The sequence below is a fragment of the Malaya genurostris genome, unplaced genomic scaffold (genome assembly GCF_030247185.1).
Source record: "Malaya genurostris strain Urasoe2022 unplaced genomic scaffold, Malgen_1.1 HiC_scaffold_17, whole genome shotgun sequence".
In the NCBI taxonomy this organism is placed as follows: domain Eukaryota; kingdom Metazoa; phylum Arthropoda; class Insecta; order Diptera; family Culicidae; genus Malaya; species Malaya genurostris.
The window spans coordinates 24,533-51,668 of NW_026682647.1; the positions used below are offsets into that span (position 1 = coordinate 24,533).

At 37.9% G+C, this 27,136-nt stretch overlaps 2 protein-coding genes across 2 annotated transcripts; one reads left to right on the forward strand and one right to left on the reverse strand.

The window, feature by feature from the left end:
- The first annotated feature begins 7,302 nt into the window (after positions 1-7,302).
- On the forward strand, positions 7,303-8,425 carry LOC131439932 (lipase member H-like). Its single transcript, XM_058611041.1, has 2 exons — positions 7,303-7,371; positions 7,431-8,425. The coding sequence occupies exons 1-2, from the start codon at positions 7,329-7,331 to the stop codon at positions 8,402-8,404; spliced, it is 1,017 nt and encodes a 338-aa protein (XP_058467024.1). The 5' UTR covers positions 7,303-7,328; the 3' UTR covers positions 8,405-8,425.
- A 4,339-nt stretch (positions 8,426-12,764) lies between these two features.
- LOC131439936 (pancreatic lipase-related protein 2-like) lies at positions 12,765-13,994 on the reverse strand. Its single transcript, XM_058611048.1, has 2 exons — positions 13,901-13,994; positions 12,765-13,832 (listed from the first exon to the last, which is right to left on the reverse strand). The coding sequence occupies exons 1-2, from the start codon at positions 13,941-13,943 to the stop codon at positions 12,859-12,861; spliced, it is 1,017 nt and encodes a 338-aa protein (XP_058467031.1). The 5' UTR covers positions 13,944-13,994; the 3' UTR covers positions 12,765-12,858.
- Positions 13,995-27,136: the final 13,142 nt, after the last annotated feature.

The following is a 27,136-nucleotide window of genomic DNA, read 5'->3' on the forward strand; positions in this document are numbered from 1 at the left end:
TTTTGAAGCGAATGCACTCTTTTTCATTTCATTCTTGAAACCACTGAATTCTGCATAGTTAGAAGATCTCACTCTGTCTACAGGGTCCGGCAATTGGACTGCCAAAACCGTCTTGGATGAGCCCTCGTCGTTTTGTTTACATGGCGGTTTGGTTGTCACTGGATGAATAGTATAGGCAAATACAAATAATAATACCCCTAGGTCCCATACAAAACGATCGTCATTGTTTGGTTCACGAGATGATCAATTTACCTTGGCCCATTTATATACTCTATTCTGACAAAGAAGACTTGACAAAGAAAAAAATTAACTGGCAACTTTTCTAAACGTAACTATGGTTATTTTAGTTTTGTTATTTATTTTTATTGTTTACAAATCTGACAGAAACCATTTTTGAATATTAAAATAAAATAGTTAGGGAAAAAGATAGTATTCAATTATTTGTAAACTGGGGTACTTATAAATCTATTCTTTATGCAAATATATGTATTTATCGGAAATACTGGCTAAGACCGAAAGTCGAACTGTATGTATCGGACAATCACAGAAAAAGCGAGATATTGCGGATTCTTGGAGAAACATATCTGTCATTGTGGACTATACTGTTGAAACATAATGGCAGCCAACTTGAGTTCAAATCTATCGCTTCAGATTTACATCGAAAACTAAAATTTTTATTGTCAAGTTATCGATTAAACTATCTTTCAAATGTATTTTTGCTGTTTTCTAAAAAAGTGCAACCGTTCATAATAATGTGTATTATTTTCGTGGACCATTCGTAAACGATGAAATCCGATACCTGGAAAGAGCCTTGAGACGATGAGCTGAATGAAAATCTACCACGTTTTCAAAGAAATAGCAGTCGAATGTCACTAAATAGATAAAGTGCATCCTTCCTCAGAAACACTGAAATGTATCTTCTAAAAGATAGTTTTACGGAATGATTTTCATTTGATTTTCCCATTTTTTTCATTAACTAAATCATCGAATGGTTAAGTACAGAGTGTTTTGATGTGGAACACATCTTTATTAGGGGTGCAAATCAGAAACTCGAGAAAAACTACACGTAGAAATGTTGTCAGGTTTTAAACACTTACAGCTCAGTCTGTTTTGTATCAATTATTAATATTATTTCATCATTTGATAGGAAATATTTCTACGTATTGATTTGAATGTTCATAGCCATGTATTTTGAATTGTATATCATTGACATGTTGATTAATAGCTAGCAGTGTCCTATTTTGTCGGCAAAAAATCTCCAGCATACCGGATTTCCCTGCCACAGTCGACGGTTTTGAAGGAGTAAGCGATGTATCAAAGAGAGAGCATCGCTCTGATTGGTCAATCGATGCAAAAGCGAAGCTGTTGGAAGCACGCGAATCTATAAATAGAAGCGAAATTAAAACGTTTCAGTCCTATTCCTAGCATGCTAGAGGTAGGTTGTTGCTAGACAGCAAGACAAAAACGTGCCATAAAACGATTTGAAGCTTTAAGGTGAAATGTAGCGTCATGAAATGCGTGCAAAATTTTATCCGCTTCAGTTGAACGAACCGTCGCACAAAGCATACCAAGAAAAACGGACACACAGAAACAAGAACTTTTTTCAATGATTGAGCGCAGTGGGCTTATCTCTCGTTATATTGGCTTGTAAAAAAGACTGGATGTAATGGATTTTTGAATCCTTCACACTTTGAATATATGCTAATTCAATCGTTACTGTTAGTGATTACTCTTACACTAGAGCTATAAATCATGAGTATTTATGAATGACTAACATGAGGCTATATGTATATGTATTGACCAACTTGCTAACCATGTATATGCCTGTTGTTTTTCAATGTTTATCACATTGTTTGTATCATGATAATACTTGGTTTGTATTTCATTCAGTAGCTTGTCAATAATGAAGTTATAGTTTTGCTATAAAAATTGCTACAATCTAAAATAATACCTGTTATACGATATCACACAGCCAGGCTTTATTGCTTCAGCAACATCAATGCATTGAGCTCAACAGAATTGGACATTATTAGCATTATAAATGACAGTTACTTAGAAAAACAACTTAACAATTTCTTGCAATACCCATTTTATTGTATTCAACTCGTTTTTATTGCAACACAAAACGCAATGCTGCATAAATTCGCGTCATAATTTTATATGTAATTTTTGCTCACGATACAATGCCACCGTGCCCACCGTGCATTTCTCACACCACCTCAATACGAAACAGCAGCGCGCAAGCAATACAAAAAATGCGGAAAAGTTCATGTAAACTTTTTCAAATTTCGGTTGCTCTAGATAAAATTTTATAATTTTGAGTTGCATTTTCAAATTCTTTGTGAAATTCTACTACAAACACTACTTTTCAGTTCTAAAATCAGCCCCGTGGAACGAAACAGTAACTGTTTATACATTTCAAAAACCAATTACGGCTCGGCAAAGCAAAATTTCAAAATTCAAAGAATACTTAGTTATGATAAATTTGATTTCTAAAACTTAAGTGTTTTTGGTTTTTCGAAAAGCGGTCTAGTTTTTGAATAATTGATCAAAAACGCGATTTTCGCATTCCGCTACATTTCACCTTAAGGGCTGATGCCAGTTGTTAGCGTAAAACCGTGTCGCTCGCTGTGCGTATTACATTTCTCTTCATGTTCTCTCGTAAATGTGTAAAATGACTCTCGATGTGGCCGGGTGGCCAAGAAAGTTTTGATATTTTCGGTTATAAGTTTGACTACATCACATAAAATCCAATAAAGCTACCGCTTGTTTGGCAGCCTTGATGAGCCGATTTTATTTCTCTCTCATGTGTCGTTACGTTACCAGGATACAAGAGCAGAAAATAATGGTGCCGCCATAGAAATGGACTTACCATTACAAAAATCACATTCACTTAATTTTTATCGCGACAACATATATGTTTTTATGCACTAATCGCATCCAAACTAAATTATCTAGACATTGTCAGGATAGATTTCTGATCCATGCTTTTGAAGGCGAGATATTCAATGAACAAGTTGAAAGTTGCCGTTTGGTTCGGATTGATTGAACTTTTTGATTGTAGATCATTAGAAATTTTGGTTGTCTTGTTCCACATCAACGGCTCGAACAACCCCATGGGCTGGTCCTTGTAGTTTTTCAATAACAAAGTAATATTTAGGCTGTTCAATGTCTTGGTGCATTAGATATTTTCGTTTATCTCACGACGGTTGACGATCGTTTCAGGCTAAGGAATTCGGTTTGATGGAATTCTGATGAATGCCCTGGATAATAAGATCATCGTAACAATGACAAGCCACCGTATTTATGATTTTAATTCTGTTGTACCCGTCGTAGCTTGTCGTTGGGAGGGTACTATTTAGTATTAATTTCTTTACAAAAAGAGAGAAAACGTCGACAAGTTTAAAATTCAGATATAACAATCGACAACTCCCATTGTGTAACCTAAAAACGGTTTCAAACGAGACCACGATGAGTTCTGAGCGGATTTCATGAGCAGTACTTTTTCATCCGACTGTCTCGATGATTCTACCATTTTCAGTTATAAAGATAAATTAGACAGCGCTGAAAACACAGAAAGTTATACTTTATCAGCAAAGTAGATATTAGAATACAAAATCCTTTTTCATTTACTTTACAAAAATATGCCTTGTTCGTAACAGCTTTTCTTTCTTATTCAATCGCAAAAAAAAATAAACAGTGTCTATGGTGAATTGAATTGCAGCATTGCCAGTTATACAGAAAACTCTCTAAAAATGTGTCCTCGAAAATTTGACGGAGTATTCCGTATTATAATTTGTATTTGGTATAAGTTGTGTTACCGACGAGAAACTCTTAGTCGTACAGCAGTTAGCACTGGAATTACCAACACTGAAATAAAATAATTTTCCGGGGTTTCTTCCGAGCTCAGAGTAGTCGACTTGTTTAGAATATGTTTGAGACCGAAGTCTGCTTAAAAACGTTCTTAACCCACCTAATAGTGAGTTGATACTTTTTTTTATCAATCCGCAATATGTTTTTTGCATGAATATTCTTGTTGTTGTTTTTAGTTTTCATGAAATAATTTTAACGACCGTCGTTTCACGTGACAGTTTGAAAAATCAATCGCTTTATCCTGGTATTTCGGACGTAAAAGTTTTTTTTCTAAGTATTGTTGGGGATAGCAGTTAATATTTCAATTTTTTTTGGGGCAATGTTGATGTGCACTCAGGCAAAAAATATATGGAATTTCATAATGATTTAGTATGATTTTTAACAACAAGAAAATCGTAAGCGAATCATAAGATCGCCTTATGAAATCCCGAAAACAGGAATTCCAATAAAACGCCTTATGAAATTTATACGAAATTTTTAGGAACATTGTGCGAAAATTCTATGATAAACATAACTTCTCTCATTTATTGTGAAGTTCATAAGTTGTTCGTATGAAAACTATAATAGTGATAGATAAGATGTATATTGCAGAGGTATATTTTTCATATTTATCTTATGAAATTTCGATTTTGGTGATTTTTGATGCATCATAAGATTTGCCTTATGATTTTCACTACTCAATTTGCTTGAGTGTGGAATAAATCTTTGCTTTCTATAAAGGGGTTAAAAATTCAAGGGTAAATATAAGTAGATATGTGGTCAGTTTTTGAGCATTTACAGCTCAGTCAGTTATTTTGAATCAGTAATATTATTTCATCAATTGATTGAAAATATCTCTACGTATTGATTTGAATGTTCAGAGCCAAGTATTTTCAATTATATATCATTGAAATATTTGTCAATTTGTCCTATTTTGCCTGCTAAAATCTCCGGCTTACCGGGTTCCCCTAACGTAGACGACAATTTTAAAGGAGTAAGCGATATATAAATGGGAAAGCATCGCTCTGATTGTCCAATCGATGCAAAAGCGAAACTGTAGGAATCTATAAATATAAGCGAAATTATAGCTAACGTTTCAGTCCTACGTGTAGTATGCCAGTGGTAGGTTGTTGCTAGGCAGCAAGACACAAAAACGATATGAAACGAATTGAAGCTTTAAGGGCTGATGACAGTACCGTAAAGGGGTAGGTTTTTTGCAATTTTCCCGCACTCTAAAAATTTTTGAATTTTACAGGTGACTTAATTCCTCATACGATGTAATTTATAAAGACCTAATTTGTCAAATGACGGAAAATTTTATTTGTAATGACTTAATGTTAGAATAGCTTGAATTTTATTGGTATCGACTGTAACTTGCACTCTGCTAGCAGATGCGACTGCATGAATTTAAATGCTCCTTTTACCAGCCAAGCAGATGCATGCTTCTGTGGCTCAGTCGATTAACAGACGTACATGCTATCCAATGATTCTTGGTTCAAGTCGACGGCGGTTGCTATCAGTATTCTTTTTTTATTTCAACGAATTTCATGCATGGGATTTTAGACACAATATTAAATGTTCTTCGACGTAAATTTGCGTGAACTGCGACGCTCCATTTATGTGCATCTAATAAGATGTAAAATCACAGGGTTTTTTTCAAGTGTGCGTTTCAAATTAAATTTTCATGGAAACGGTGCAGAATATATAAAAACCCACCTGACAATGTCTTCGAAATTTAGTTGAGAATATTCTGTGAAATTTTCAGAATGATTCATTGAGTTTAGCGGTCGTGTTTTTTTTTTTCTGACTGAAGAACTGCTGAGAATTGGAACGCTTGGAAATGCATACCTCTACTTGTTCATCGAATATCTCGGCTTTGAAGGCTTGTATCATAAATCTACCGTGACAAAGTCTAGATAATTTAGTTTAGATGCCATTAGTACATAAAAACATATATGTTATCCTGATAAAAATAAAGTCTTGTATTTTTCTGTTAAACAAAGTCAGTTTCGATGCATCCACCATTTTTTTCGTTTCCTGATAGCATTCTGAAAAAGGAGAGAGAAATAAAATTGGCTCGACAAGGCTGCCAAACACACAGACATTCAATCTTTGTGAAAGTTGAATATTTTTTCATTTTTCATTGAAATCCATGTAATGTCCAACCCATACGATAGATTAATGTGATAAAACTTCTCATCAAAATAATAAAATATATGCTGGCAACCCGGTACAGTTCGCTCATATACGAGAGAGTACAAGAGAAATACGATGCGCAAAGGGAATTGAGCGAGCCACGTGGTCGATTTAAAACTCAACACGTGGCCCTCTGTCCTCAGACCTTAATTGGTTTGCTCTGATCTTGTGTCATATCAGTTGGGATGAAGTTCCATGTTGTCGTTTTCGCCTGACAAATTTGCAACTACCTCAGGGTAAATTTTAAGTGCTTAAGATTATTTTTTATTTTTATAAGATGAACTCGATTGATAATGAGAAAAAGTTTATCGCTTCAACCGAAATCACAGAATGGTCGAGACTTACCGCTATAAAAATAATTGCTTGCATACAAAGCTTGAACACAAGCTTGGCAAAGAGAAGCTTAAATATCGAAATCCGTATCGTAAGTTTGTACAAAGATATAATTGCATACATTTGGGATATTGGTGTAATTTCTTCGGCTACAAAACAAATACAAATCTAAACAAACAGAGTCTATATTCTGAGTTCACGTGTTCGGTGTTGGTTCCTAATCAAGATCAATCTACGCAGAGTCTTGTGCAATTACGGATTCAACAGTGTGACGATTGATTAAAAATGTCGATCATTAGAAGTTTAGGTTGCCTTGTTCCACATCAATGGCTCGAACAACCCCGTGCGGCTGATCCTTGTAGCTTTCATATACAGATTTTCAATACAGAATTTTGATTTCCCGATACAGATTTACATATTTACATGTTCTTCTTCCGTACCAGCACGTACCGATGCGAACCATTTTTGCATTTTCATTTTGTATGACGGTATAAAAGTTTTAGTACCATTACTTCGTATCGCGTAAGACGTTGTTGTTCAATTGATGGGAATCGAGTGATATCTTGCCAGTTTTACGGCTGTCTATTGAAAAAAAAACAGAGCACAATGAATTACATGTATGATTAATAGCAAACCTCCCGACGAATTATCTTTTGAGTAATTTTTCGTTGGTGAGCTTCGTAATCGTAGTACTGGTAATCTGTATGAAGATGGAAGGTAAAGATATAACTGTTTAGGGGGTACAAAAACAATCTGATTTACAATATAATCTAGCTTTTCATGAGTAAGTAAAAACACACTGTTTATTCATATCCTCGGCTTATCTCGCTTTAATAGCTTTCCAATAATGAACGAGACTGATATCAATTCAAGTCTAATACTGCTCGACTATAAAAGAGCTGATATCAAACCCGATAGAGTTCAGTAGCAAATGGTAATCTTCAAAAATGTTGGGTACAAAAATAACTTTGATAGGCTTGCTGGCAGCGGGTAATCTGCTGAATAATAAACACTGATTGTATCAGATTTCAGTCCAATGTTTTTTTCAGCAACTGCTGTTCCATTGAATCAACCATGGCAACTAGTTCCCAATTCTTATGGGTTTCTGCACATAGTTAATATCAATCCATCCAATCTACCGGACGTGGTATCTAGCAATCCGGAACATCTCTTCGCACCCGAAAGTGATATGGTATTTCGACTTTTTACCCGAACCAATCCAATTGAACCGCAGTTTTTGGAAATAGGAAATCCAGCATCAATCACAAACTCCAATTTCAACGCCGAACACCCAACTCGCTTCACGATTCATGGCTGGAACGGAAACGGTAACGATCCCTCAAGCACGGTAGTCCGTAATAGTTTTATCTCAGCCGGTGACTTCAACGTAATCAACGTTGAGTGGAGTGTAGCTGCCGTTACTCCCAATTACGTATCGGCTCGGAATGCAGTTGGGCCGGCCGGAACCGGAGTAGGCCTACTGATAGATGAGTTAATCGCTCATGCAGGAGCTAGTCTGGATGATATCTATGTGAGTGGTTTCAGTTTGGGTGCTCACGTGGCCGGAAATGCCGGAAAGTATCACAACGGTAACATCAATACAATAATTGCCATAGATCCTGCCGGTCCGTTGTTTTCGTCCGGACAGGAAGATGCAGTATCTCCCGAAGATGGCCAGTATGTGGAAACTATTATGACCAATGCTGGGGTGGCAGGTGCAAATATACCGTTAGGACAGGCCAATTTCTACCCGAACGGTGGTCGCAGACAACCCGGTTGTGGCACCGACATCAACGGAAGTTGTGCTCACGAACGAGCGCCTGTATTATATGCGGAATCCATCGGGTCATCGGTTCCGTTTCGATCAACAAGATGCCAAAGTCATGATGAATTGCTGGATGGCGTTTGTACTCCTAGTGGACCGGATGCCAACATGGGTGGAGAGCCATCCAATTATGGTCGCGAAGTTGAGGGCATTTATTTCCTAACGACCAATGGGGAAGAACCATTTGCCCAGGGATGAATAAAAGTATACAAATCAAAATCAGGTTATTATCAATTGAAAAATATGAAACAATTAATTTTGGTTAATGATTAGGGATAGTTGGATTGATTGAAATCCTTTTCGAAGAAATCCACCCCATTGCCGAATGTCATGTACCTATCGGTTCAGCTCGACGAACTGAGCAAATGTCCGTATGGGTGTATGTGTGTTGTCAACAAAGAGGTCGAGATCTCAGAGATGGCTGGACCGATTTTGATCAAACTAGTCGCAAATGAAAGGTCTCCCCATCACCCAGAACGCTACTGTATGGTTTTAAGATAGGATGTTTACTTTTTGAGTTATATTATTTTTGATTAGCAGCGAGCAGTGTCCTATTTTGTCAGCTAAAAATCTCCAGCATACCGAACTTCCCTGCCATAGACGACGGTTTTGAAGGAGTAAGCGATATATCAATGCAAAAGCATCGCTCTGATTGGTCAATCGATGCAAAAGTGAAGCTGTTGGAAGCACGCGAATCTATTAATATGAGCGAAATTATAGCTAACGTTTCAGTCCTACATGTAGCATGCTAGAGGTAGGTTGTAGCTAGACAGTAAGACAAAAAGTGTCATAAAACAATTTGAAGCTTTAATTGGTATGCTCTGATCTTGTGTCATGCAAGCTCGGATGAAATTCCATGTTATGTCGGTTTGCCTGAGAAATTTACGACTACCCCAGGGTAAATTTTGAGTGCTTAAGATAATTTCTAATTTATATAAGATGATATCGATTGATAATGAGAAACAGTTTATCGCTTCAACCGAAATCGCAGAATGGTAGAGAAACTTAACGCTGTAAAAATAACTGATTGCTTACATAACTTGAACACAAGCATGGCGAAGAGAAGCTTAAATATCGAAATCCGTATCGCAAGTATGTACAAAGATATAATTGCATACATTTGGGATATTGATGTAATTTCTTCGGCTACAAAACAAATAGAAATCTAAACAAACATAGTCTATATACTGAGTTCACGTGTTCGGTGTTGGTTCCTAATGAAGATCAATCTAAGTAAACTGTTGTGCAATTGCGGATTGTGACGATTGATTAAAAAGGCGGGTGGGTAATGTCAGAGACATAGCTGGATGTCTTGAATACGAAAACAACTGACATGTTCCTTTACACTTCCGAATATCTATTAGTTGATCAATTGTATGCAAGCATTCCCCTTTTCCACATTTTTCGCAAAAACAAAGAAGGCTTCACTTGATCTAGATTACTGTGAATTTCACACACGGAAAAGTGCAAAAATCAAATCAAACAGTTCTAGATTTGCACTAAACTGAGGATATTTCCTTTCGATTTGCGAGCAACAAATCCTAATAGTTCTTTAGAAAACTTTTAGAGCCATTAGAACGGCTGATTTTGTGCAATGCTCTCCACTGTTGCAAATGACTGGCAGCTGTGACGTAATCGCTCTTGTCGGAAGCGAAACTAGCTTTGTAAACGACACAAAATACATCTGCTCGCAGTGGCGATAGAATCCAAACTGATCCAATTTTTATTGAGAGGTTTGTTTTTACCTGATTTCGTTTGTAGCTTTTTCAGTAATGGGCGGTCCTAACGGCTATAAAAATAGCAGCATATAGAATTTTAATGTCGATTATTTCATTTCGGATTTGCAGAGTTTATTGAAAGAAACTATCAATATGCTGTAGGGATTCGTTTCTAGTATTCAGAAGGGTCAAATGGCGTAATTCTTTACGACATTAAACTCTGGAACATTTTTCGCAAAAACAAAGAAGGCTTCACTTGATCTCGATTACTGTGAATTTCACACAGCGAAAAGTGCACAAATCTAACCAAACTGTTGCACTAAACTGAGGATATTTCCCTTCGATTTGCGAACAACAAATCCTAATAGTTCGTTAGAAAACTTTTAGAGTCATTTGAACGGCTGATTTTGTATAATGCTCTTCACTGTTGATTTTTCACCAATGCAAATGACTGGCAGCTGTGACGTAATCGCTCTTGTCGGAAGCGAAACTAGCTTTGTAAACGACACAAAATACATCTGCTCGCAGTGGCGACAGAATCCAAACTGATCCAATTTTTGTTGAGAGGTTTCTTTTTACGTGATTTCGTTTGTAGCTTTTTCACTAATGGGCGGTCCTGACGGCTGTAAAATAGTCGCATACATACAGAAGGACCAAATTGTGGAACTCACTACGATATTAAACACTGTTTGGAACATTTTCTCGAACGATTTGTTGCACAGCAGCAGATATTTTGTTCTCTTCCTCAGAACGCGTTCTGATTGGCTGGTGTTGACGTGGGTCAAATGAGACAGGTTTTTCAATAGTGTACTATCGAAATACTTCAATGCTGTTGCTATACACGTTTAAGTTGAAAAATTTCGATTCTATTGGTGGTTAGTTTATATAAATCCTTTCACAGATCACAGAGCTATGAGCTTTAAAAATACGAGAAAGGCAAACGCGCCTTATGAATTATCCTCTTTGATACTCGTTTATTCAAAACATTTCAGAAAAGTTTAATTTTGAATTATTTGAGATTATGTCACACAACTGAAAATTTTATCATAAAATTGTGATCATATTTCCGATGGCATGTAGCAAAAATTATGTTGATTCGTTAGATACAACAAGAGATATTCACAATCAAAAACTTATCACTCTCTCAGAGGGTAAATTTTGAAAAGGCACCCCATAGTAAAGTAAGTCGTACTCACGACAAAACACTTTCTACGTGTGTGGTCAGGTTTCAAACTCTTACAGCCCAGTCTATTTTGTATCAATTATTAATATTATTTCATCATTGGATTGGAAATATTTCTAAGTTTCGATTTGAGTTTCGATGTGTGTAAAAAGATATAATTGCATACATTTGGGATATTGATGTAATTTCTTCGGCTACAAAACAAATAGAAATGTAAACAAACAGAGTCTATATACTGAGTTCACGTGTTCGGTGTTGGTTCCTAATGAAGATCAATCTAAGTAGACTGTTGTGCAATTGCGGATTCAAAGATGTGACGATTAATTAAAAATGTCGATCATTAGAATTTTTGCTTGTCTTGTTCCACATCAATGGCTTGAACAACCCTATGGGGCTGATCCTTGTAGTTTTATTCGTATTCACGAACTCCAGTTATGGCTGTGGCATTACCTACCCGCCTTTTTGTGAACCAAAATAACTGCCAACCAGGGTTTGGGATATTCATTCACCGATGAATGAACATGTCGTTTCCACTGCGTAGTGAGCGCACAATTCCACCGCACACAAAGAGGACATCTTGCTAGCCAAAAAAAAAACACACACAAACAAAATGCTAATGGACGAAAATATATTCCACATATACACAGATGGTAGATTGTGCTGGTATTAGGGTCTTCACGAAGCAGTGTGCCTAAAAATATAATATATTATTGAATTTAAAAAAAAGAATTCTTAGTTATACTAGAATATTATAAACAGAAGTAGCAGGAGCGCAGGATTAGCGATGGCGATCTGGTGATATCAGCAAATACTGCAAACAACCAACTGCACTCTTGTTACTTATGTAAATCAAATTCCTGACAATTCCTTAAAAGTGACATGGTTCATAAAGCAGGTATATTCATGAATATCATACACCGTGAAGCATGTATACTGCTTCGTTCATTCGAACCCTGCCGACCTAAGATGACGGAAAAAAATTTACGACATATGTTTTTACAAAATCACTATTTCATGGTACGAATTTAGCTACGAAGATAAACAGGCTCTCGCAATCAGGCAACCGCTATCAGATAGCGATCTTGAACGATTACGGGAAAAAAGGTGATCATGAGAATATTTATGGCGACCATGGAGTATTTATAATTATGGAATCAGGAATCAGAACAAATTGGCTCAAATGGCACGTTCCCCTCTTTGCAGTCTGAGAGTATCGTTCATTCCGGTTACCTTCTAAGTTGACTTTCACCACATCAGAGGACTATTGACAGGATCTTTTTGCAATCTTGCCTTCACAAAATATTACCGAGTAATTCAGTTAGATTATTAATAAATGGTTGATCATTTTTCTGATGACATGGAAAAAGAAGTATGTTGTTGCGTTCAGTACAACCCGAGATATTCACGATTAAGTTTTACCCGTTCTTCCACAGGGCGAATTTTGAAAAGGCGCCCCATAGTATAGTAAGACGTATTCACGTCAAAAGTGTTTTGCATCATTGATCTATGTATTATATCAGTAGTTGCGCATACGCAATATAATGTTTTACCTTTTGTTATTTGAAATATTCTGTCATCACAAAAAAAAGAATGTTATTGTTTACTTTATGTAGGATTTTCTATGGTTTTTAAGAATATTTATATACACATAGCACAATACTAATTAATATTTGTTCTTTTATTTTCGTTTGAACTATGTTTCCGTGTTTGATTCATGGACATTACCGCCAGTGTTGCTATTTTCCTATTATTTATCCCTGTGCAAACGGCGACTGAGCATTGGTCGTTAAAAAGTAGATACCACTAACTCCCCGTCCTTGATTGGATGGCTGTCCACCCATGTTGGCGTCAGCGCCGCTCGGAGTACAATTGCCTTCTAGAAGCTCACCGTGACTAGCACATCTCGTCGATCGGAATGGGACCGAAGAACGGATCGATTCGGCATAGAAATTCGGTGCCCGCCCGTGAGCGCATCCTCCACCGATGTCCGTACCGCAACCGGGCTGGGAGCTTCCTCCGTTCGGATAGAAATTGGCCTGACCCAAAGGTACATTAATGCCCAACGTTCCGGCATTGGTCATGATGGTTTCCACGTACTGCCCATCCTGCGGCGATACGGCATCGCCTTGTCCGGCCGAAAATAGTGGACCAGCCGGATCCAAGGCAATGATCGAATTTATGTTACCTCCATGCCGCTTTCCCGCGTTACCTGCCACATGGCCACCCAAACTGAAACCACTCACGTACATATTGCCCAAACTAGCTCCACCATGCGTAATCAGGTCACTTATCAGTAGACCGACTCCTGTTCCGGCGGGTCCCACTTGATTGCGAGCGCTGTTGTAGTTCGGAGTAACGGCGGCTACACTCCAATCAACACTGATCACGTTGAAATCACCCACCGCAAGGAAACTGTCGCGTATGATCGTATTCGAACCGTCGTTACCATTTCCGTTCCAGCCATGAATTGTGAACCGAACGGGATGGGCAGCGTTGAAGTTGGATCCGGTAATCGAGGCGGCGCTTCCAATTTGCAATATCTGTGCTTCGGTTGGATTGCTCCGGGTAAACAAACGGAACACCATATCGCTTTCCGGTGTGAACAGATGTTCCGGTTCAGTCGGTTCTTCTTCCGGCAGATCATACGGGTTGATGTTGACCAGGTGTAAATTTCCTTCCGAGTTCGGAACCAATTGCCATGGTCGTTCCACAGGGAGGGCGGCAGCTGAAAATGTATTTTTTTATGGTAAATAATAATGCATTTTGTGAATTCAATTTCATTTTTTCATTTACCCACTACAAGAAGCCCCAATAGAGTAAGTTTTCTTATAAACATTCTGAGGACTGTTACATATAACTGAGAAGAGGTGAATTTGCGATTTGTTCTTTTATAGTCGCACTAATCGGTTTCGATTATACCTCAATACCTTTAAGTATCTGGAAAATCCATCTACGGTTAAATATTACGTTTGAAGCAATGTGATAAGACACCGAAATTTCACGGATCTATGACACAGCGGATCAATAAGATTGTGTTTATTTATTGCTGGTTATTAAATAATGATAAATTATTTTAAGTGGAAAAGTTAACATTCTGAAATGAAAAATACCTGCGTACTGAGCATATAAGCTGGAAATTCTTCCAGTAACTAAGTTCTTAATCTGAATGTTAAAATATGGACTCGAAGTATGGCATAAAATAAATATAATTTGTAATTTTGTAATTTGTAATTTTAAAAAATCTCATCACTCTGTAATTCCAGAATCGGAAGAAATTCACCAATTCGTTTTGGTCTTCTTCGAGAAGATGATTTCGGAGTTTCTCTATCTCCGACACTTACAGAACCGGAAATCGGTGTAGCCGAAGTCAGTTAAATTCATCTAAGGGATTGTAAACCATTTTATTTGATTCGGAATTTTTAGAAATCAGTGTAGCCATCTTCGAGAAATCATAGTAAAATTTTGGAGTACCTTCTGCGATCGAAATTCGAATACCGGTAAAACTTAAATAAGTTTATTTGCTCATCGATTATCAAAATTTGCAAACCCGATTAATTTATGCGAAATGAACACTTTTACACTAATCATCCAGTATCTCCTGAACCGGAAGTCGAACTTGATTAAAAACAAGAATTTTTTATGGAATCTTAAGACCTTTCATTTGATTCTTATATGGAGAAAATCGGTTCACCCATTTTCGATAAAAATGAGAGCCATTGTTTCAATAACGTTACACATATCATCATGTAGCTCCTGAACTAGATTCAGGATCCAAATGAAATTCCGGAACTCTGTATGGGATCGCAGGACTTTTCATATGAATCTAAGTTTGTAGAAAACGGTCAAGCCATCTGAGAGAAAATTGAGTTAAATTATTTGTCTCACGCACATTTGCTTATCTCGACGAACTGATTCGAATGTTTTACGGATGGTCTTGCTGGTAAGCAATTTAAACTATTGTAATTTAAATCAATATAAATATGTAAATGTTTTGATAGCACAAATGGAAGGAGTAAGTGAAAAAGCCGTGCGAAATGCAATCAGGAAGTTCGGTGAGGATAACACCTTTGAGGATAAACCGAAAACGGGTCGAAAAAACTACAAGGATCAGCTCCATGGGGTTGTTCGAGCCATTGATGTGGAACAAGCAACCAAAATTTATAATGATGACATTTTCAATTAATCATCACACTTTTGAATCCGCAAATGCAGATCTGTTTAGATTGATTCTTATTAGGAACCAACACCGAACACGCGAACCCAGAATATAGACTCTATTTGTCGTGATTTGTATTTGTTTTGTAGCCGATCAATAGCTCAAATGTATGCAATTATATGTTTGTACATGCTTGCGATACGGATATCGATATTCAAGCTTTTCTTCGCCAAGCTTGAGTTCAAGTTTTGTTTGCAAGCAGTTATTTTTATAGCGTTTCTCTACCATTACTACCATTCTGCGATTTTGACTGAAGCGATGAACTTTTTCTCATTATCAATCGAGTTCATCTTATATAAATTTGAAATTAATCTTATGCACTCAAAACGAAGGCAGCGTGGAGCGTACCGCAGCGCAATTCGCTCGGGTACGGGCTTAACAGGCTATCCGACCGATCCAAGCTCTCCGGCTATTCATTTTGTAATGTGTATGATGTTCATACTTATAACCGAATGCACCAACCGAATGCATATAATCTATACCAATCGTCGGAGGATGTTAGGAAGATTTTCATTGAAATTTTGTATTAGGCAGTCTTTAAAATGTGCAGATATTAAGATGAATTAATATTGAAATCATTCAGCTGGAAATGAAAATAAATTAAGATGCAAATGACTTACATTTGAAAGCTCTAATTATGCTCCAGTTCAATTACAATACATTTCATATACAGTGAAATTTTTTTTGAAATGGCATTCAATGAGTATGAATTGTTGTTCATTTGAATGTTAAAAATTTCTTAAAAGGTTTCAGATTTTTCGAAATCGAAATATATATCAATATAAGTGTTCCTAACGAAGATCGAAATAATCAGATTTGATGAAAATATTATGACAATCAGTGTCCCACACGTTTTTGTCAATAACGATGTCGGAATGGATGTCGACTTATACTTTTACAGGTTTACTAACACTGGGACAATATGATAAGAGTATTTGCAAGAGTCTTTTCGGATTGGAACCGCAAGGCGCCCAGCAAAATTTAAGAATAATCGCCATTTGTATTATAGCACCTATTGCAAATATTTATACGTAGCTTGCTTTCTACACAAAATGTAAAATATTGTACGAATAATTAGGTTTAGGCAAATTCAGTTTGTTTTATTCAAACAGTTACCAAACAACTGGTTTAATAGATTTGAATATGTTATCAAATATTTTCATTAAATTAACAATTATTTTATATACGAAAAACTACAAGGATCAGCCCTATGGGGGTGTTCGAGGATTGTCGAAGCTACGAGGTGTGTATCTCCCGCGTAAAAAAGGCCTCGGTGTATTAGGAACTAACATCGAACACGTGAACCCGGGCTCTGTTTGCCTTGATTCGTGTTTGTCTTGTATCCAACGAAATTGCCGAAATTACATTAATAGCCCAAATATATGCAATTATACCAACGGATTTCGATATTTAAGCTTCTTTTCGCCAAGCTTGTAGTAAAGTTTTGCATGCATGCTATTTTATTGCGTTCAGTTCTCTACCATTACCACCGTTCTGTGATTTCGATAATAAATCGAGTTCATCTTATTTAAATTAGAAATTAATTTTAAGAACCTAAAATTTACCCTGAGAAAGAATTTCATCCAAACTCGCATGACACAAGATCAAAGCAAACCAATTAAAGCTTCAAATCGTTTAATGGCACTTTTTGTCTTGCTGGCTAGCAACAACCTACCTCTAGCATGCTACACGTAGGACTGAAACGTTAGCTATAATTTCGCTTCTATTTATAGATTCGCGTGCTTCCAACAGCTTCACTTTTGCATCTATTGACCAATCAGAGCGATACTTTCCCATTGATATATCGCTTACTCCTTCGAAACCGTCGTTTATAACAGGGAAATTCGGTATGTCGGAGATTTTTAGCAGACAAAATATGGCACTGGTAGCTATTATTCAAAATTTCAATCATATATAGAAAACAAAGATGTGTTCCACATCAAAATAGTACTTATTATTGAAGATAAAAATCATTTATTCAACATAACAACAATAAAATTAAATTTGATTCAAATTTTAATTTGGTTTATGTTCGCATGCGTGCTAATATCATTGAATTATGTCTATATTACAAACCGATCAGTACTATCATCCGATTCATCAGGAAGGCTGTTGCTTCTAACCTTTTGTACACTTCTTGCAATAGTTGTTTTTAGAGTTTTGATCTGCTTCTCGAAGTTTGTCGTATGTTTGCTGTTGATAAAACGGTTTTTTTTTATAATCCAATTATTTATTGCAAAATTTACGATAATCCACTTACACTGATTGTACCAGAAATAACCGGGCGTTCTATTTTGATATGAAATAAGTTCCGAACAACAAAACATGTCTCAACATTGGTCATATTATTCACCAACAAACTACGAATAGCTGTATGCGGTCTCAAAATAGATTTCTTCGTATTTAGTCCCGGAATGAAACAACAGAAAGACAATTGGTGGAATAGTTAAAAATGTCTTAAGAAATTTACCTTCCAAGTGCAAAAAATAAATAATAAGTTTTCACATATACTACTAAGCCACCGAAAAAAAAAACATTAAGATTTATTGTTACAGAACCATTGAAACTTTTCCAGTGAACATTAGTACACATTTCATGAACTACGTCTATATGTATAAAAATGGATGTAAGTTTGTATGTTTGTAACGCCATAACTTCGGAACTACTGAACGGATTACCACCAAACTTGGCACAGGAACTTCTTGCTCTTTTGAGATGGTCGTAGGGTCATGAAAAAATTGGTCTAATTTGACAAGAATCAATACTTTTTTAAGACCATTAGAAACATTCTGCATATATTAGATATGATTACATGGGGGTGTATGTAGCAAGTGCCTTTGAAAAGGGGGGTGTATTGTTTGTAATGGAATAACTCCGGTACAACTTAACGGATTGCTATCAAACTTGGCACATGTACTTCTTGCTCTTCAGAGATTGTTATAAGAATATTTTTATGGGGGGAACCTAGCAAGTGTCCTTAACAAAGGGGGTCATTAAATGTTTATCTAATTTGACGAGAATCGGTACTTTTTGAAGACCATAAACACTTTTTGCACTACTTAGACATGATTATGAAGATATAGGGTGGAGGGAGAGAGTAGTAAGTGCCTCTAATAAAGGGAGTGTAATGTTTGTAACGGTATAACTCCGGGACTAGTGTACGAATTGCTGTACAACTTGGCACAGGTATTTCTTGCTCTTCAGAAATAGTCATAAAGGTATTTTTACAGGGGAGGAAGTGTAGCAAGTATCATTAACAGGGGGGTGGTTTCATGAAAAAGTTCATAAACATTTTCCATACCTTAGACTCGGAATAATCGGCAAAGACCTTCGCAACGAACAAAGGACTACGATTGGAAGCTTGGCACATGGAACTGCAAATCGCTTCGCTTCCCAGGATACGACCGAATGTTGCATGATGAGCTTCAAATCCGCGGCTTCGATGTCGTAGCACTGCAGGAACTTTGTTGGACGGGACAGAAGGTGTGGAAAAGTGGGCATCGAGCGGCTACCTTCTACCAGAGCTGTGGCACAACAATCGTTCTAGGAACGGGATTTGTAGTGTTGGGCAAGATGCGCCAGCGCGTGATTGGGTGGCAGCCAATCAGTGATAGAATGTGCGTATTGAAGATCAAGGGCCGTTTCTTCAATTACAGCATCATCAAGGTGCACTGCCCACATGAGACGAGACCTGATGACGAGAAGGAAGCATACTACGCGCAGCTGGAACGAACCTACGACAGCTGTCCACGGCGGGATGTAAAACTCGTCATAGGCGACATGAATGCTCAGGTAGGCCGGGAGGCAATGTACAGGCCCGTGATCGGGCTGGAGAGCCTGCACGCGGTAACAAACGACAACGGTCAACGATGCGTAAACTTTGCAGCCTCCCGAGGAATAGTAGTTCGAAGCACCTTCTTCCGCCGCAAAGATATCCACAAAGCCACCTGGAGATCACCTGATCAACATACGGAAAATCAAATCGACCACGTTCTCATCGACGGGCGATTCTTCTCCGACGTCATCAATGTCCGCACTTACCGCAGTGCCAACACTGATTCTGACCACTACCTTGTCGCGGTTTGTATGCGCTCAAAACTATCGACGGTGCACAATACTCGTCGCACAGGAACGCCGGGACTCAATCTCAAGCAGCTACGTATCATTCGTACTGCAGAGGAATACGCGCAACAACTGGAGTTAGTGCTACCAACGGAAGAGCAGCTTGGCGCGGCGACTCTTGAAGACGGCTGGAGGAACATAAGGTCCGCCGTGAGTAGCACTGCTACAACCGTTTTAGGTACGAGGTTATCGAATCGAGGAAATGACTGGTTTGACGGCGAATGTCAGCAGTTGGTCGAAGAGAAGAATGCAGCAAGGGCGAGAATGCTGCAACACCGCACGAGGGCGAACGAGGAACGATACAGACAGGCACGGAACAGACAGAACACTGTTTTCCGGAGGAAAAAGCGCCACCAGGAAGGCCAAGATCGCGAAGCGAGGGACCAGCTGTACCGCACAAATGACACACGGAAGTTCTATGAAAAGGTGAACCGCTCACGTAAAGGCTACACGCCACAGGCCGAAATGTGCAGAGATACCAGTGGTAACCTTCTCACGAACGAACGTAAGGTGATCGACAGGTGGAAGCAGTACTATGACGAGCATCTGAATGGCGAAGCACAAGATACAGAGAACGGTACAGGAATCAATCTGGGTGCACGCTCAGCCGACGACAGATTCCCAGCCCCTGATCTGTCGGAGATAAGTGTGGAGATCGGCAAGCTGAGGAACAACAAAGCCGCGGGCAATGACCAGTTGCCAGGCGAGCTGCTCAAACATGGAGGAGAGGTACTGGCTAGAGCGCTGCACTGGATGATTTCTAGGATTTGGGAGGAGGAGATTCTACCGCAGGAATGGATGGATGGAGTGGTATGCCCCGTCTACAAAAAGGGCGATAAGCTAGACTGTTGCAATTACCGCGCAATCACATTGCTGAACGCCGCCTATAAGGTACTCTTCCAAATCCTTTGCTGTCGTCTATCACCAATAGCTAAGGAATTCGTAGGGCCGTACCAAGCGGGATTTACTGGAGCCCGCACCAATACGGATCACATATTCTCGATAAGACAAGTACTCCAGAAGTGTCGTGAATACAACGTACCCACGCATCACCTATTCATTGACTTCAAAGCGGCATACGACACAATCGATCGAGAACAGCTATGGCAGATAATGCACGAATACGGTTTCCCGGATAAACTGACGCGATTTTCAAAGCAACGATGGATAGAGTGATGTGCTACGTCCGAGTATCTGGGACGCTCTCGAGTCCCTTCGAATCTCAGAGAGGGCTACGTCAAGGTGATGGACTTTCTTGTATCTTGTTCAATATTGCCCTGGAAGGTGTGATTCGAAGAGCGAGGATCGACACGAGTGGCACGATCTTCCGAAAGTCCGTACAACTTTTTGGCTTCGCTGACGATATTGATATTGTGACACGTAACCTTGAGAAGATGACGGAAACCTACTTAGGACTGAAAGCTGAAGCTAGGCGTATCGGACTGGCCATAAATGCGTCGAAAACAAAATACATGAGAGGAAGAGGCTCCAGAGAAGAAACACTACGCCTCCCACCACGAATATTGATAGACGGTGACGATATCGAGGTGGTTGACGAGTTCGTGTATTTGGGCTCACTGGTGACCGCCGATAATGACACCAGCAGAGAAATTCATAGACGTGTTTTGGCAGGGAATCGTGCGTACTTTGGACTCAGAAAAACCCTCCGATCGAGAAAAGTACGCCACCGCACGAAATTGACCATCTACAAAACGCTCATTAGACCGGTTGTTCTCTATGGCCACGAGACCTGGACTATGTTGGCAGAGGACCAACGCGCCCTCAGTGTTTTCGAAAGAAAGGTACTAAGGACCATCTATGGTGGAGTGCAGATGGAAGACGGAACGTGGAGACGGCGTATGAATCATGAATTGCAACAGCTGCTAGGAGAACCACCTATCGTACGGACAGCTAAAATCGGACGTCTACGATGGGCTGGGCATGTCATAAGAATGTCGGACGACAGCCCAGTGAAAATGGTTCTTGAATCTAATCCGACTGGTACAAGAAGAAGAGGAGCGCAGTGAGCAAGGTGGATCGATCAAGTGGAGGGGGATCTCAGAAGCATCCGTGCCTTGAGTGGCTGGCGACGAGCAGCCATGAACCGAGTTATATGGAGACGTATGCTTGATACAGCAAAGGACACCCCAGGCCTATAGCTGTTAGGTAAGTAGGTAAGTATACCTTAGATATGATATATATGGGGGATGGATGTTGCAAGTGCCTTTAAAAAGGGGGATGTGGAAGGGAAAATTGATAGGGTTTTACGAAAAATTTGTACGTCTTTACGAGCACAGTATATTTCTAGTAACTAAGTGAGATTCAAAATAATATTCACAAGAGGGAGGGGGAATAAATATTCTCAAGATTAATCTGAATTGACGAAATCATACAGTCAATGTACATTTTTTTATGTAAATTGAGAAAACTGTCGACTCATGGTGATGGAAATAAGTTTACAAAACATTTGTATTAACCAGAGCTCATTCGTAAATGACCGACACAAATGAAGCGAGACGAAGCTTTTTCAGGTAGCATCAGAAGAATTTCAATTCTCATTCTTGGTTATTAAAAGTGACTAAAATATGCAAATAGAAGTAATTACATCCCAGAACCTCTTTGGAAACCAAAACTACTACAAATTCGAGCACCAACAGGTAAAAGTAATTGTGAAACCTTTTTCTGTCATTTTCAATTCTCACAGCTTCGGTTGAATATCGACACTATGGGATGACTGAAAGAGCAAATGAAAGAAAAAACACAATTTTGAAACTACTGCCACGCTTATGTCATTGACTGGACATGGATTTCGTTCTCATTGTTTGCAAGCGAAGCTGAGAGTGACAGTAATTTCTTGTCATTGTCGTCTATTTTTAGTCAATGAAAATGACTTTCATTAGCTCTGATATTAACTGTATCGTTTCTCTTCTCCCCGGTGAACGACCAAAATGGTTAAAGCCGGGGTAAAATAAATTATATAAAAACCTGTTTCAATCCACCTAGTGGTGTAATGATGCCTTTCTCATATCAATCATACCATCATATATAATACTGTGGTATTCTTAAAAATAATTTTCTTCGATTCTTAAAAGAATAACCGAAATCGGTTTGCTTGACCGTCTACTGAAAAAACTATCAATTGAAAAAGATTTGAGGTCGATTTAGAATTTTTTTTAAGGTTTTCCCCATTCTCAGTGATGGTATACAATTTTTAACATACTTTACCTTATATTTCCGGATCCGCATGAAATTCAGGAATTACGTATGGGACCACAGGAGAGAAAAGTTAGAACACATATTTTCTTTTTTTGCACATTTTACTTCATAACCCTCGAACCGGAAGTCGGATCCAAGTAATATTCAGGAATTTTGTATGGGAACTCAAGACCTTTCATTTGAATCTAAGTTTGTGAAAATCGGTTCAGCCATCTCCGAGAAAAGTTAGTGCAAAAAAACGTGTATGTAACGTTTTTTTGCACTAACTTACGCACATACACACAGACATTTTGCGTACTCGACGAACTGAGTCGAATGGTATATGACACTCGGCCCTCCGGGCCTCGGTTCAAAAGTCGATTTTCACAGTGATTGCATAACCTTTCTATATGAGAAAGGCAAAAAGTTGTTCTATAGTACAAAAGTAGTTATGATGATAATCGGCCTTCCGTTATAAAATAATCGTTACCAGATGGAAAATGTTGAGCTATTACGTGGAAATAATGATGTCATAAGAATTTTAAGAGAAGGGAGTAGCAAGTTTTCATAGCCATGGAAACCAAAGGTGTTGTAGATCGAATGTGACGAGGAAGTACGGAAGTACGTTACAAGCACATATACATAATAATTCAAGTACGTTACAAGCACATATACATATGAAACTCGGAGGTTACTAAGAAGGTATTTATAGAGAGAAAGGTGTTTTAAATGAACATGAACGGAGTATTGTTCAATCGGGTTGTCGTCTAAATTGTGTTTCATTACAATCAGAGTATCAATGGGGAGGACAATTTCTAGAATTTTTTCGGTCCGGCCTTCACTAAACATTTCCGAGCAACGCCGGGTAAATCGGCTAGTTGATAATAATGGAATCAAGCGAAGGAAAATTTCAATTTAATGTACTTTCTCATATCAAGCCAAAAACTATGCACTTCGAAAAACACCTATGATTTTACATCTTTTAAGAGGCACACAAATCGAGCATTGCAGCTCACGCAAATTTACTTGCAATAAACATGTAGTGATGTGATTGGAAAATTCCACGACATGGAATACATTGAAACAGAAAAAAATGCTGATAGCGATCGCCGCAACTTGAACCGAGGGTCATTCGATCGTATTTTGTCCGTTATTCGATTGAGCCACAGAAGCACTAATATGCTTGGCTGGTAAATGGTGCATTTAAATTCATACAATCACAACTGCTAACCGAAAGCAAACTACAGTCGAAACCAGTAAAATTCATTCTTATCCAACATTAGGTAATTACAAATGAAATTTTCCGTCATTTGACAAATTAGGTCTTTATGAATTGCAATTCCTGATAAGCCTTATTCACTAGAATTCTAATCAGACATAAGTTTTAGAATGATTTGCCCTTTGCCATACTGTATAACAAAATCATTCTGAAATGAATTTAAAAAATTAAAATTTTGATCAAAATTTCATTTGAGTTTCATGTGGAATTCATGGATAACACAATTAAGTTGCTTATATAGATCAAATAGAACCTCAAAAATCATATTTTTTGCCAGTCATATAAATAGTGGAGGATAATCCGGAGAAATGTTTTATTTTGTTATAATAAAATTTTTATTCTGGCCTTTTTGCGTAAAAGCTTTACGTGGCCGATTTGCTTACATTTTTGTTACTGAAGTTTTCCTTGTTGATCGTAGTCTTGGGCTCGTTGAGAGTTGCTGTAGATGCGCCTTGGTGTACATTGGTTGCAGTTGCTGGTTGCTTGGAGGGTAAGTTGTGAACTGCAGCTGGTGTACTTTGTTCTACTTGGGATACTGATGGATTCGTTGAAGTGGATACTTCATTGTTGTTGGTGGCTATCACAGGTGCACTGTTGTCCTTTGATTTGGTTGTCTCCTTGTCCAGTTTATCACATGGCTTACGGTAGTGAACAGCTTTTTGGCAATATTGACATGTGGCCATCTGATTGTCATAGGTAACAAGTGATTTACACGGAATTCTTGTATCCTGACCGAAAGTCACATAAGAAGGTATAGGCCTCTTCAAGCGCATGCGTAACAAAGATACGCCATTTAGAATACCAGGGAACAAGTTCTTTCACTTTTCTTTTTTGATAGAGAGAATCTCTTCGTATTGCGACATAGTTTTGCGAATATAAGAATCGGTGACGCTTGAGGGAAGATAATGCACACGTACTTCTATAGCACTACTGTTCCGTTCCACGGGGATGGTTTTAGAACTGAAAAGTAGTGTTTGTAGCAGAATTTCGCAAAGAATCTGAAAATGCAACTCAAAATTATAAAATTTTATCAAAAATAACCGAAATTTGAAAAAGCTAACATAAACTTTTCCGCATTTTTTATTGCTTACGCGCTGCTGTTTCGCATTGAGGTGGTGTGCGAAATGCACGGTGGACTCGGTGGCACTATATCGTGAGCAAAAATTACATATCAATTAATGACGCGAATTTATGCAACATTGGGATTTGTGTTGAAATGAAAACGAGTTGAATACAATATAATGGGTATTGTAAGAAATCGTTTATTTTCTAAGTAACTGTCATTTATAACGCTAAAAATGTCCACCTCTGTTGAGCTCAATGCATTGATGTTGCTGAAGCAATAATGCTTGGCTGTGTAATATCATATAATAGGTATTATTTTAGATTGTAGCAATTTTTATAGCAAAACTAAAACTTCAACCTTAACAGGCTACTGAATGAAATGAATACAAGCCAAGTATTATCGTTCATGTAGAATATTTGAAAATATAACTTTTATATAACCTGTGATACAAACAATGTGGTCTGGTGAACTACTGGCAAAGATTTCGAAAATACTTGAATATTCTCTTGTCTTCAATCGTTCTTTTGAAGACGAATCCATGCTTGCTACTAAACTCAGGCATATACATGGTAAACAAGTTAGTCAACACATATGCATATAAACTCATGTTAGTCAATCATAATTACTCATGATTCATAGTTCTAGAGTAATAGTAATCACTAACAATAGCGATTGAATTAGGATATATTCAAAGTGTGAAGGATTCAAAAATCCATTTCGTCCAGTTTTTTTTACAAGCCAACATAACGAGAGGTAAGCCCACTGCGCTCAATCACTGAGAAAAGTTCTGGTTTCTATGTGTCGGTTTTTCTTGTTATGCTGTGTGCGACGGTTCGTTCAACCGAAGCGGATAAAATTGTGCGCGTATTCTATGACACTACATTTCACACGCTTAAAAATAGTTACTCAAAAATGAGTAAGATCCCACTCATCTACAGAAGAAGTGGAACAACTCTAATTTAGAGTTACTCCTTAATTACTCATATTTGAGTTCTTCCACTAAAAACGATGTTTGGGTAAAATCTACTCATTTACTGAGTAATGCTATATTTGTACATGTGCCAAAAATAGAGTAATTAGCACTCAAATTTTGAGTAAAATTCTATTTCAAATTGATTAAATTTAATTTAATTAATTGTAGCATTCACGCTAAATATAAGTACAGTATGTATAACTCAAAACGAACCGCAAATTATGTTATTCCTACTAATAATTTACTTTTTACCTTTCTCATATAGAAAGGTTATGCAATCACTGTGAAAACCAACTTTTGAACCGAGGCCCGGAGGGCCGAGTGTCAAATACCATTCGACTCAGTTCGTCGAGTACGCAAAATGTCTGTGTATGTATGTGTGTGTGTGTGTGTGTGTGTGTGTGTGTGTGTGTGTGTGTGTGTGTGTGTGTGTGTGTGTGTGTGTGTGTGTGTGTGTGTGTGTGTGTGTGTGTGTGTGTGTGTGTGTGTGTGTGTGTGTGTGTATGTGCGTATGTGCGTATGTAAGTTTTTTTGCACTAACTTTTCTCGGAGATGGCTGAACCGATTTTCACAAACTTAGATTCAAATGAAAGGTCTTGAGGTCCCATATAAAATTCCTGAATATTACTTGGATCCGACTCCCGGTTCGGGAGTTATGGGGTAAAATGTGCAAAAAAAAGAAAGTATGTATTCTAACTATTCTCATAGATGGCGCGACTGATTACACAAACTAAGGTTCAAATGAAAGGTCCTGTAGTCCCATACGTAATTCCTGAATTTCATGCGGATCCGACTCCCGGATCCGGAAATATAGGGTAAAGTGTGTTAAAAATTGTATACCATCACTGAAAATGGGGAAAAACATTAAAAAAAATTCTAAATCGACCTCAAATCTTTTCCAATTGATAGTTTTTATCAGTAGACGGTCAAACAAACCGATTTCGGTTATTTTTTTAAGAATCGAAGAAAATTATTTTGAAGAATACCACAGTATTTTATATGATAGTATGATTGATATGAGAAAGGCATCATTACACCACTAGGTGGATTGAAACAGGTTTATTTTTATCTATGGAAGCTTTTTTTGCTTCTACCTCTGGTTGTGAGACATCCCTCCGTAAATTTGCACTTTTTAGTGATTCCTGCCAAGGAAAGTTATGATTTAAAAAACATTGGAT